Below are 13,549 nucleotides of genomic sequence, written 5' to 3'. Positions count from 1 at the left end.
ATATAAAATGCTATAAATTGTAAAAAAAAAATAAATAAAATAAAATTCAACTTTATCTCAGAAACTTTACATTCAAAAGGCTACCAAATACCAACACAACACATCTTTTAGATACTGTACATATTTTTTAGGTGGTCTACCTCTAAAAAGAAAACCTTGATTCATGCAAATTATTGCAGAGGAGTTGGTGTCCAACTTTGTAGTCAGAGATGAAATACATTTTTAAACCTTTTGGATAATTAAACCAATATACCTCTAAGCTCCAGACTCAGTCTGCTCCAGATTGTCAGAATGAAAGTGTGCAAAACTGTAAAAAGAAATCCTACAGGCTGAGATGAATCCCACATTTGGCCCCTTCGTCTTCATTGTTGAGGGCTGCTGAGGGTGTAAACCCCAGCATATAGGCAGCATTTTGGTGTAACCTCAGGAAACTGTGTCATGGGACTGGAAGTTTCCTTACAAAAGAGAGAGCAGTAAGCTGCATGCCGGTGAAGCAAACACAACAGCAACAGGAATGTGTTCGGAGACGCTTGTTTGTTTTGTGTCTGGCATCTTGTACATGATGCTCATAAAGACGTGTTGCGGTTTATTACACATTATTTCCAAACCTTTGCCTGTTTGATCCAGAGTACGATTTCAGCAATAAAATGATTGGTATTTTGTTTAATAAGTTCAAGGTTTTCTAGGAATGAAAACATTTGTGGTCCCAACTTCCGTCTTACTCACAGACGGTTTGGAGGGGACAGCTGTGATCATCGCTGCATACAACAACGCTGACAGAAAATCAATAACGGGGAAAAACTCACGTAAAGTTGCGTCACAGTTTAGCCATTTAGAGATCATGTCCTCACCGATTAGATTAGCGCAGTAACAACCGTGATGCACAAAAGAAACGCTCTTCATGTTCCCAGACCAGTTTCTAAAACGTAGTTTCCATCTTTTGAAGTTTCTAAAAGGTCTTCTTCCAGGATTTCCCTGCATTTAGTTTTATCCGTCTTCTTGTCGAGTCTGATTAGTCCACGGCATGATGCTGCCACCTGCTCGAAGGACTTCTTGTCGGCTCCCCTTGCCAAGTCTTGGTAGGTTTGCAGTCTTGCCAGCAGATGATTGGTTGAACAGTACACAGTTATGCCTTTACACTGGATTAATACTGAGGTTATAACACATACATGTGGAATCTGTTCCCTAAGTCAGCAGCTTCTGAAGATAATTGTTTGCACTGGGTTTTATTTAGGAGTGTCAGTGTAAAGGAGGCTAAATACTGCCACACTTTTCAGATATTTGTGAAAATATTGCAACTATTTGAATAGTTTTCTTCCCACTTCACAACTGTTTACTACTTTGTGTTGATCAATTGCATGGAATCCCAAATGAAAACATCGAAGCTTGTGGCTGCAATAAGACAAACCAAGGAAAAAGCTTGAAGCCTGAATGCCTTTGTGTGGCTCCACTGGCAAGATCTGGTTGGAAACAGAAGTAGAATGGATCATGCATTGACTTTTTAATGTATTGTATTTACAAATGAAATGATGTAATTAAAAACATCACAGTTTTCAATCCTTGCAGTGGATTTTGATAATGGCACCCAGATAAATTTGGAATATTAATATTAATTAATATTTTCTGTCAATATTAATAGTAATGCACACAGTAAATTTGTATGAAAAAGCGTTGGTAATGCTTAAAGGATAAAACCAACGTGAAGCATGTGAGTCTTCCAGGAAGTTGGATAAACTGTCAAATCAAGGTCAGCGTACAGCATGGGAAATTACTTGCTGCAAGGAGTTGCATCTGGGAGCATGAGTGGCAGGGGCTCTATGCAAATTCATTGAAAGACAAATACGCAGCCTTGTAAATTTGCATCTTTAACATATGCGTGAAAATCTGAATTAACTCCACTTGTTAACCTCTAACTACCAAGAATCACTCAGTCACATTGGCAAAGGTGACGATATTCATCCTGTCATGGTGGTTTAGAAAGAAGACGTGATTTAGAAGAAAAGGCTTCTTATGACTTACTGATGATGGAAACGTTTACTGCAGACTGATTCACTTAGCTTTGGTCAGCTCATGTGATGCACCGGATTTAGTTTGAGATTTGTCAGTTAGAACCAAATCAGACCATTCAGGAGCATGATTACCACCCTATAACATCTAAAGTCCTCTTGATTAACTCATTTTGGGGCAATCAAATGAATTTTAAGTCTGGGATCTTGGTGAACTTTGTCTTCATTTTGATTGCAAATTGTTAAGTGCAACCATTAAAATAAAATACAGTATTCTAAGAGGTGTTATTTAAGTTGATAAGTGATGAAGGAAAATATCTCCACTTCTACTCCCCTTCTTTCAAGTCATGCTCATTTAAAGGATGTGATAAGAAAATAATTCATAAGATATTTCACATGTTATTTTAATTCTTGGTTATGCCAAGATGCAATAAAAGGATCTGGTCTTTCCCAGATTAAAAATACTTATTTCAATCTGTCCTCTATGGTATAAACTCACTAAACATACACACTGTCATTACAAGACAAAGCTACAATGGAAAATGGCGCTTTCTTAGATTAAGACGATGTACAGATGTATAGAGGACCTATCTTGTCAGGTAAAAAAAATCTGGTAAAATTTATATTTGGGATTAATAATGTATTTTTGAACTGAATTGAATCACATTTATTATGACTTGATGCAAGAACACCAGAAAATAACAAATAAATAAATAATGTACTTCTTCCAATGACTGTATATGTTGATATACTCTGTGAACACTCAATAACTTCTGTTTAATTTATTTTAAGTAGTTACACATATTAGGTTTTACCATTTCGAAGGTGTCCGCTGTCTTTAATCTATTCAAGTAAGTGTAACAATTTCCCAGTAACAGTCAAGAATCTGTCAACTTTGTGTATCTGTTATTTTTCCTTCTTTCTAAAAACAGTGAAGACATTGTCTTTATAGATGTTTTTGCCTTGTTGGAAAGACATTGCTGAAGCATATAATGAGACTGGCTGGATTCCTCTCTTTCAAAAGCACTTAACTTATTTCCCAGCTCCTCAAGCCTCTTCTGCATCTACTAAACATAAATGAAAACTTCAGAAAGAATTAAGATGTCAAAAAAACACGAGCTTATTGTTTTTCCTTTTATTTTTTTAAAGTATTCCTCTATATTTGTGTTATTCCGTTTTCTTTTTCCTCCCTTAAACCGAGCTGTGGTTTTTTGGTGGGCGGAGCCAGTGTGACCTACGAGAACACTCGCTCGTGATTGGTTACTCGGCAAACCTGGAAGTGTTTAAATATCCAATCGCGAGACCTTGTTCAGTATGTGTGGAAGCAACGGAACAAGGAGGTTCTCTCTCGGTGGAAGACCGCGGTCCGAGTGACAGCTCGTCTCAGCTCTTACCCTGCTCTCTAAACTCAAGTACCATGGAGGAATCGAGTAGTTGACGTTTCCTGCTGCAGCCTTTCTCTTTTAAGCTTTCTTCCCGTCAACTCATTGTGCCGCTGACCCGGTTTTTATCGACTCTGAACGACTGACTCAAGCTTTTACCATCCCACATCATGAAGTACATCATCGGCATTGGCGGGTGAGTCAAGATGCTAAGCTAGGCTAGGCTAGCGAGGCCTTAAAAGGACGGTGCACGTGGGACTGCGAAGTCATTGCATCCGATGAAATACTGAACTTATGTTTTTATGTTGGATGTATTTTTCGTGAAATATATTGCCAAGCCAACAGCTAAGCATGATTTTTTTTTGTTCTCTTTTCATTTGTAAACAGAAGCTAACTGTTATAACAAAGTAACAGATGGCTCATCCGCTTAATTGACTCATCCATTTCCTGGGATGCTTTTGCTTACGAAGTTCTATGACATGGACGCTTTATTTTTACAACATACTGCAAATGATTCTCTTTTAAAAAAAAATTTTTTTACAAAATGCATCTTTGCTATATTTTATATAAATGTCTTATTCTCACCTCTATCGCACGCAGCGTTACCAACGGAGGGAAGACCACCCTCACCAAGCGGCTGATCCAGGCCCTTCCCAACTGCTGTGTGGTACACCAGGATGACTTCTTCAAGGTGAGTACCGTTCCCACAAATGCCTCTTGGATTTTGTAGCTTCTAGTCAACCTAAGGGATCAGTCTGAGTAACGCAAGTCAATGGTTTGTCTATCCTTGCCCACTTGCATTCGTAGATGCAGTATAAACTATTCAACTTCCATATAGCATAGTGTAGGCCTAGCAGAATGTACCTGGGTACATCTTATCAATGTATGTTTCAGCCCCAAGATCAGATTGAAGTTGGTGAAGATGGCTTTAAGCAGTATGATGGTAAGCCTGGGTTTTTATGAAAGGGTGTTCTTTTTGTGGGCGCTTCTGTGTGTTTTTGCTTAAAACTGTAACGCTGTCTCATTTGTAACCTGCATGCAATTTAAAAAAAAAAAAAGAACCAAAACAAAAAAAAAAATTTTAAAAACCTCAAATATTGGCTTTACTCACTCTGCTATTTTTCCATACACCTCTCTTTTCCTTCCCACCTGCCTTTCTGTGTAGTCATCACTGCCCTGGACATGGACGCCATGATGAGCACCATCTACGCATGGCTGGACAATCCAGTGAAGTTTGAAAAGTCTCATGGCGTTAATAACACCCTGGACACTGAGATTATGCCGAAGTCTGATCACAGCAAGGACGAGGAGACTCACATCCTTATTGTGGAGGGCTTTCTGCTTTACACCTATCAGTAAGTCCTCAACTAAATGCGCCTAAAATAATTAGCTTGACCTTTGCTTAGAAATACTAATTGGCTTTTGTGTCTGCAGGCCTTTGATTGACGTGTTTAACCAGCGTTACTTTATGTCCATCCCCTATGAAGAATGCAAAAAGAGGAGGTGGTAAGTTCTCCGCCATAAACCGTTTTTTTAGTCTGTTCTTTATCATTTTGAGCTTGTTTTGAATTTTTTAATTTTTTTATTATCTGTGCAGCTCGAGGAACTACAAGGTGCCTGACCCACCTGGCCTGTTCGACGGCCACGTCTGGCCCATGTATGAGAAACACACACAAATGATGGAAGAATCAGGTGTTGATGTCTGTAAGTATGGTTTCATTGAAAAGATTGGACGGCCTGTGGATGTGCCACTATATAATACTGTCTGTGTTTCTTTACAGTGCAGCTAGATGGAACCATGACTAAGGAGCAGCTGTACAACGTCGTCTATGGTGACATCCTGAACAAAATCCAGAACTCTCTCTAAACAAAGGTACTAAAATCGTTTGACTGTCTTGACGTGAAGTCGCATAATCCACATGAGTTGCTGATTTGTTGTTCTGTTTCAGGTCAACTGATCGGCTAAGGAAATCATGTACTCAAAGCGCAACCAGACGACCGTCTTGCCTTAATTATTTTATTTTTTGCCTGGCAGTTTTTAACTGTCAAGATTATTTTTTTGTTGTTTTTTTTATACACAAAGTTTTACATCATACAATGTTGGCATGACTTTTCATCTTTTTGTATTTATTGCTTTGTTGTCGCCTACACTCCTAAGAGGGATAATGGAAATGTTCAAGAGATGATTGCACTATGCTGCATGTATCAATAAATGATTCTTCTGCCAAAACTTTGTAGTGTTTTTTTTTTTCTTCTTCTACCTGAAACGGTTTATTCTCAAAGATCTGAAATTACAAAATCTCTCATCCGAGGCCCTTAAAAGTTGCCTGGTCTGAGGTCAGCGGGGTCACCGTGAGAACATGATGTATCTCGCTCTGTGCCGCAGCTGGCGCGGGTGATAAGTGACGTCATGAGTCAGCCTCGTGACTAGAAGTGGAGCACACTCGAATTCAATCGTGGGGGGCGAAGGCGGGTGGGGCATATTTCCCTGACTGCACTTGTAGCAGATTAAAAAATTATGTAATTGCAGAAATGAGTAAAATGTGTGTGCTGCTGATATTGACTAGTCAAATTCTACTGGGGGGTAACAAACCATAGTTATTTGGTTTTGAACTGATACCCATCATGAGGCTTCACTTACCAATAGCATATCAATCCTATCAGATATTATTGACCAGTTTGAGGCTTTAGACTTTTTTTTTTCTTTTTGCAAACTCATTTACTTGGACTTCAAATGGTGCAGAATAGGATTAGTGGAAGTTTTCATTTATTTCAAAAGGGACAGTGCACTTGCCAGAGTTACCCATAAAGGCTCGTTTTGTCCTGTAGTCCCTGAGGATACGATCAAATACACGACTCCCTTTAGTTCTGCAAAAGTTCCAATAATCTTTTTTTACCCCTCCAGGGGGTCTTTTGTGTCCCTTATATGAAAGTAGGCTGACAGGAAAGGAGAGGGGGGGAAGACATGCAGTAAATATCGTCAGGTGCACTTCTTGTTACTGTGCACTATTTTATTTTTATATTTGTATCATGTTCGAATAAATTTCATTTCATTTCAAAAAAAAAAAAAAGGTCCGGGAGTCGAACCCGCGACGAGGACTCAAGGCCTCCAAACATGGGTCGCGCTGTCCCCAACGCCACCACGGCACGCCCCAAGTTTCAATAATTTTGACTAGGCTGACATGACTTTAATAGCCAGTGTAAGATTTTATTTTATTTTTTTCGCTACAAAATGCTATTTGAAGATTTTAGTTAAAACTTTAAGGATATTGTGTTATCTTTGCCAGCTGCATCAATTTTCTTGACTTATGTCTAACGGTATTTGCAGTTGTAGTAATCTAAGTTGCAGAACTAAGTTGAACTTCCACAGAAATCTAGAACCATGTGGACAGTGGGCGTGTCCCTCAGAGTCAAATTAATTTCACTTTTCCCTTTCCTGGTGCTGCCAGGAAAACACATTATGTAATGCAGACAGGCATGTATGGAAGTGGGTCAGAGGTCTGCATACTGTTTGTTGGAAAGCGTCCGCTGGCCTATATTTGAGGTCATTTCCTCAGTGCAGTGAAGGTTCTATTTATCCTAGCCCCATGCTGTTTAAAGCAAGCTGATATTTTTAGAGCTTTCTGTCTGACATGTCTATTGAGTCTTCAGATTTTTGCATGCATGTGTGGACGTCTGACAAACAAGCACACACATGCGCGCGCGCTATATTATTCACACACCACAGCACAGTAGAAATGGTTTCTCTGGCAGCACGACTTGAGACAGACTGTAACTCAGTAGCAGCAAAAACCACACTGGGCTTTTGTATTTAAGCCAGAAGCACAAAGGCATCAACAACCCGTCAACTATTTTTATCAATTTATAACTTCTGGATAATACCACACATAAAAATGATGGGAACAGTATGCTGATAAATAAACATTTCGAAATTTGTATTTGGCAACCCAGAGCCTTTTCTTAAAAACTTTTGTGTTTAGATAGAATTCCAATTACCGTATATTTCTATCCTGTGTATCTTAAGGTACGTATTTACTTCATACGTAAGTTTTTCAAAATTTATCTTGGCTCTTTTTTTTTTTGTCCTCTGGTGTCCCAAAGTTTTGGCAGTAACTCAAACGTTAGGTTTTTCAAACTCTGCGGCTTTAGTTTTTACGGTTAAAGTTCACATTGTTCTTTTTTTAATTGTGCACAAGCATCAGATTTATAGTACATTGTTGGAGAACTTGTTTATAGAACTTGTTTATTTAAAAAAAAAAAAGGTCTGGAATAAAAAAGTACTTCTTATTGTAAAAAAAACCCCACAAAACAAAGCTTTCTTGCAGCTTGTAAAATCAACTTAACTCTTGGAGTCAAAATACCAAGATTGAGGTATAAATACTGGAATTTGTTTCCAGTATTTTCCAGCACATTTTGTACGTGCTGATTATGCATCTTCCTTATTCTTACATGTTTTTATTGGCTTTAATATATGCTTTATTGTCCTTCCGGTTTTGAGTGAGTGTTTGGTTTACTTCTGTTTTCTTTTCACTGTGAAGCACACTTTGGATACGGTGAACGCTTTATAAATAAATGTTGATTAAAGAGTGCCCTCAATCTCATCAGAAGATTAGAGGGTTACATAACCCAAAGAAAAAGTGTGCAGCCATGTTTGCTTTGCATCAAAATGGCCTCACACGTAATGAATAGGTGAATCTTTCTCGGAAAGCCTACTTTGGTTCCAAGCTCAAAATATCTGCCTAACTTGCACTTTTGGAGCTCGAACCAAAAAAAAAAGAGAGAAAAGTTTAAAGCTGCAAGTTTTTAATTTGTGCTTCAAGCTAATATCTTGTTGTTCTCTTTGTTGCTCTGTTTTAGATTTGATTTGTAGCCACATCCTCATATAAGTCAAAGCTTAATAGCTACTTGTAAAGCGCCAACTCCAGAATTAACACCACCTCTGAACATTTATGGGGTGGAGGGTTAATTTTCCTCAAGCAGCAGCTAAGTCATTATAAAATGGGTGTTACTTGAAGTGTGGAAGCTTGACAGTCTAGACTTGGGCACATGAGATTAGTAGTTATATAACAGTGACTGCTGCAGGGGAAAAGGAAACCTGATGATTCACTTTTACTTTGTCTTACCTTCCTGATGACATTGCACACGAATTATCGCCTGAAAATGTTTCTTTTTTTTTAAACTATGAAGTGGCTTGTTTACAAAAAGAATGAAACTCATTGGGCTCACATTCAAATCTTAATAAAGGAACTTTTTTAATTTTTTTTGCATGAGTGGACAATGACAATCCCTGCATTTTTCTGGTCCACACCAACCACCACACTGTGGGTGATGAGTACTGGCCCTGACTGGATCTTGTTTGCTGTCTTTCCTCCTGCCTGTGGGGGTGTGTGTGTGGGTGTGTGTGTGTGTGTATGCGTGCGTGTGTCTGATTTGCGCCCATCTGCAATGCACTTCCCCTCGGTCTATCCAAAAAGCAGAGGAAGCAACCGTCTGCGCTGCGGCTCACTCAAATAGAGCATCTAAACAACCCTATAAATCCTGGCCTCAGACCTCTAACTCCATACAGTTACGGTTTGGATTATCACATCTCCACCTCACGCAGGTCAGACAGGACACAGCCCTGCAACCACTAACCATCCTGGCAGCAGAGGTGACTGCAACTCTGCGGCCGTCTGTCTCAAAACAATATCTCTGTCCTGCTAACAGTATCCCAGTGTACCCTTTAACATAATTCCAACCAGAGAAAACAACAGGGACAGAGCTCATTTATTCGGTCAAACCACCCACTTAGCCACAACTTCTCATTTGCAGCCTACCAGTTTATCCTATATTTATCCCTTTTACAGCAGTCTTACAGGAGCCTCTTTTTTCTTTTCCACCCATAAAAATGTTTCGTGACAAATAAACATTTCTGCAGGGACTTGTTTTGAAAGTGTGAGTCTCTGCGAACCTCCTTGGCAGTGAGCTGAGCAGGTCTCAACACTTCACCTGTGCGAGGCTGGAGTAAAAACATCTGCTGCGGTTCACCCACTCTGTCTGTGTTTATTCTGAGCGGACACAGTCTGGGGAGATTTTGACCGCAGCGCAGACACAACAGCACGCTGCGTCGCCCCAATATGGCGTTAGATATTAAACTGGCCACGCTGCAGTGCTGTTGTTGTTGTTGCAGCCTTGACTTTCTGAAAGAAGGTATTCATTCAGATTCAAAATAGCAATAATGGCATGTAGAACTGGCAGCAGAGGAACTGCGGCGCGCCTTACAGTCACGGGGGCCACCTTTGCACTTTATGCTTTTTGGCTGCACGATATTTGCTGTTGTATCTCACAAAAGCAATGACCGATCAACGCTGAAAGCAGATGTTTACATTTACTGCCTAAAAGGCCACGCAACATTTTGTTCTTGCGCTGTCTGACATGAAATCAGGCCAAACCAAGATGAAGATGCGATGAGTTTGAAAACCTGTCAATTCACAACACTCGAGATAATCGAAGACAGAACGGGGGCGCAGGAGGGAATCCCAGGCACACCTCTCTAACACATTACTCTGTGGCATTATATAAACTGTTTTAAAGAAATCAGGTAAGATTAAAAAAAGGGGAACTTGGGACTTCCACAAGCTGGGTTCACTTCATTTCATGGGAACCAACCTAAAACAAATATAAACATTTTTTTTTTAAATTTAAAAAGAGGTAGAACCCTTGTCAGGATGCTGTCTGAACACCGCCCATGGAGTGGTGGCAGCATCATGTTATGTGGATATCTTGTTGCACTTCTCAAAATCTGTTGCGTCATGAGAAGATAGATTTTTATGAAAACAGTGAAACAACGGCTCAACACTTCAGCCACGAAGTTAAACCTTAGGACTTCCAAAGGGGCAGTGACCATTTTATGCCGCTGCCCTTTCTTATGGACAGTGGCATACGCATGGTCCACCGCCCAGTTGGAATTTAAGCCAATTTCTTTGGTGAATATAACTTAAATTCACCAAAAAAATTGATTTAGATTATGGCAAATTCTGGACTTTAATGCCCCATTGCAATATTTATTTTTTTCCATTTAAATGTGTTGCATGTTAAAAACATGTAAAATGTGTCTTATGGTTTTACATTTTTACTTTTGTCTAAAAAAATGTAAAAACACAGTTTTAATGTCTTGTGGTTAATTCACAACTACTGTAGTTTTCCAGAGCCCGGCATTGTTTTCATTGCAGAGTTTTTCATCTGGCAACCTATCAGAAAAAGCCACGCTTGCTCTCAATTGTACAATTGATTTTGGAGCCCAAAATGCATGTCTTTGTTGTTCTTGTTTTTTTCAGGGTGGGGCATGTGGTATGTACACTGCTTGGTCTAACTTTGGGATGAATATACCAGGAAATTCACCCCTGGGAAGATGTGCAGCCATTTCAAATGTTTGTTTTTTTTTCTTTTTGAGAATAATAATTTTTAAAATGATGGATTTCAAGTCGTTTGGAAATGCTCCTACAACCCTCCCAAGAATGATGTCAGAAAAAAAATTGCATGTCTGAGTTCATGGCTGCCTTTTCTCAATACCATTATGCAATCAACACTGGCGCGCTCCAAATCACCAAGTTTCCAAAACATCTTCTTTTATAGATGTGATCTCATTTGCTGATGATCAATACAGCAAATGGCTGCTACTTCCTTTATCAATATGGAAGTTGCAAGGTTTAGTTTTTCCAATAGCTGTAGGTTATTCGGTTATTCCGTAAGTGAGGGAGAAAATATCTTTCTGAATTCAAATGTAAAATTACTGCTTTGGAAAGTTGCTTTGGTTACGTGGTGAAGTGTTTAAATAGCTGTTCTGTACCATCTGCTGCGTCACAGAAGCCTAATTACAAACGTCTTCATTGCCACACTACCCACTCATCCTGATCTGAATCTGAACCGTTACATAAGGCATGGTGGAGAAGGGAAAAATCACCTAATTCACCGTCGCTTTGGACAAAAACACCACAGCGATGTGTTTTCCAGCACTGCAGGCCAAACCTTTCACATGTGACAGACCGTGCTCAACGTCCACCACTCAAACCAATAGTAAAACCTGGAGAAAATAATAATACCACGCATCTGTTCTTAGTGTGGGCCCCGAGGACCATATCCTGTTGTGGAGGGTCTGGGAGAGGCCTGGAGCTGCCAGTCTCCAGCAGACCACAGCCTCCCACTCCTCACCCATCTGAATCACTGTTTACTCAGACTGGAAGGCTACAACATCATCTGTTTCTTCTGCCCCGTGTCTCTGTGACTCGCCTGCGGCTTTGGTGAGGGGAGGCTGTGTTTTCCCTGACGGGTAACTTTCTAAAAGTAGAGACAACTCTCCTACCAAACGCTCAGAGACAACACTGGCCTTGGCTCTGAAAACAATGTGCCTGTGAGCCGTCTCCCCCTAGAAGCTTTAATGCCTCCATCTGCTGGACGAACAGAGTCCGTTTGAAATAATCTGATTAGTTTAACAGAACAGATTCTGTTTGACAATTATCAAGGTGTTATTGGGTTGCATCAGTAAGTGCAGAGAGGACAGATGCATGAAACAGCAGTTGCAGGCTTTGCCCATTTCGTCTGGGTCATACCGCATTGTGTAAGTACAAGGGCAAGGTTGTCAAGTTATTGTTCAGGTGGTTCAGTTACATAAGTGCGGTGCCAAAATGTCACATTGGCACATCATGAAACAAACTGCTTAGGAGCTGAAAGTCATCTGCCAAACAAGGTAAGTAAAACATCCTTCTGTTACAAAACTACTGCTATGAATCTCCTCAGCCTCTAAACATTTACAAAACTAGAGCAGGAGGAAGGTACACACGAGTCCCACAAGGTCACTGAAGCATCTTGCTGGCTTTAAATCCAAACTGAGTAAATCTTTTGTCCAGCTGATTGTTTTTATTGTTCTTTTTTATACAAATGTTGCATTAAAATAATTCCAAATCACTGTTGTTGTTGTTTTTTAATTGACTTTTATTTGAAAAATGTAAGGAGTAAAGAAAGTTTGAGGAAGACTTAAACTGAGAAGAAAAAATGTTTCTTTTGGTCCGATTATGAACCTTCTAATTTCGACTGACCCAAAAGTTATCAGAACAACTCTATTGGTTCTGGATTGGATTTATTCCTATCCTGGAGTAAAAGCTCCAAGAGGAAAAATCAGACCTCCATCTCTAGCTCATCCTAGATGACACTGAGGCCAGAAGTGACCTGACCAAGACCACAGTGATATTTGTTCATAGGGACCTCAAAGAGCCCACAAATCTAGGCTCTTCTATGGCTTTAGAAGAGCCTAGATTTGGGTCGTCTAAAGCCATATCTAGGGCAACGCTGGTGGTCCCGGTGTTTGAACCTGCAGGGACTTCACCAGGTTTAGTGTAAATTTTCAATAGGAACCTCCCTTCATAATAATCAATGACCACCAGCTGCTGCGACAGACTGGCGACCTGTCCAGGGTGTACCCCGCCTCTCGCCCGGAACGTAGCTGGAGATGGGCACCGGCAACCCTCCCGACCCCATTAGGGACAAGGGTGAACAGAAAATGAAATGGATGGACCACCAGCTGGGGCAGGGAAGAAATGTCAAAATTTGGTGCAATGCAAGTTGGATGACTGGTGAGGGCTCATTTGGCTTCTGTGATGTTTAAATTGTATCATGTTGTTATTTAGACAAAATGTTCAGAGTCCAAATTTAATTAACTCAATTCACCAAATTTCTGAAATAAAACAGACTAAAAACACAGCAGTTCTACATGTAACATACTCTAGCTGTAGCTAACTTCCACTGATTGTTTTTGTCACAAAATCTCACGTTTCCTAAACCGCTGTAATGTTTTAGTTTCAACAACATAAAAAAAGGGTTTGTAAAGTTACCCTCAAATCTGTGTCTTTTACTCATTCCTTTTGTTAGTGAGATGCCAAATTGCCCCGACCTCAGAATTCACCATTAATGTCCACCCTGTGCTACAGTCCAAGACAAACCAAGCGGGGGCAGTTAAGAGTCTTGTGGGCTTTGACTCAACTTCCTGCTGTAGTAGCTGAGGATAAAATTGGAGATTTATGTGAAAGGGAAGTGGGTGTGGCACACACGGGGTTGGTGTTAGGACCGAGACTGAGAGGAATGTAACCTACTTTCTCTGTCAACAAACTCCAGTTTTGCGGCTGGTCA

General features: G+C 40.0%; 1 protein-coding gene across 2 annotated transcripts; it reads left to right on the top strand.

The window, feature by feature from the left end:
* Positions 1 to 3,307: 3,307 nt before the first annotated feature.
* On the top strand, positions 3,308 to 5,618 carry mibp2 (muscle-specific beta 1 integrin binding protein 2). Of its 2 annotated transcripts, XM_028015489.1 has the most exons (8): positions 3,309 to 3,584; positions 3,989 to 4,079; positions 4,283 to 4,331; positions 4,554 to 4,743; positions 4,823 to 4,894; positions 4,986 to 5,092; positions 5,170 to 5,261; positions 5,338 to 5,618. In XM_028015489.1, the coding sequence occupies exons 1-7, from the start codon at positions 3,559 to 3,561 to the stop codon at positions 5,253 to 5,255; spliced, it is 621 nt and encodes a 206-aa protein (XP_027871290.1). In that variant the 5' UTR covers positions 3,309 to 3,558; the 3' UTR covers positions 5,256 to 5,261; positions 5,338 to 5,618. The 2 variants fall into 2 exon arrangements, with proteins under 2 accessions (XP_027871291.1, XP_027871290.1); XM_028015490.1 differs by lacking the exon at positions 5,338 to 5,618 and having other exon boundaries at positions 3,308 to 3,584; positions 5,170 to 5,262.
* The last annotated feature ends 7,931 nt before the right edge of the window (positions 5,619 to 13,549 follow it).

This window comes from Xiphophorus couchianus, chromosome 4, assembly GCF_001444195.1.
Source record: "Xiphophorus couchianus chromosome 4, X_couchianus-1.0, whole genome shotgun sequence".
Classification (NCBI taxonomy): domain Eukaryota; kingdom Metazoa; phylum Chordata; class Actinopteri; order Cyprinodontiformes; family Poeciliidae; genus Xiphophorus; species Xiphophorus couchianus.
This window is presented reverse-complemented; position numbering and strand designations above follow the sequence as displayed.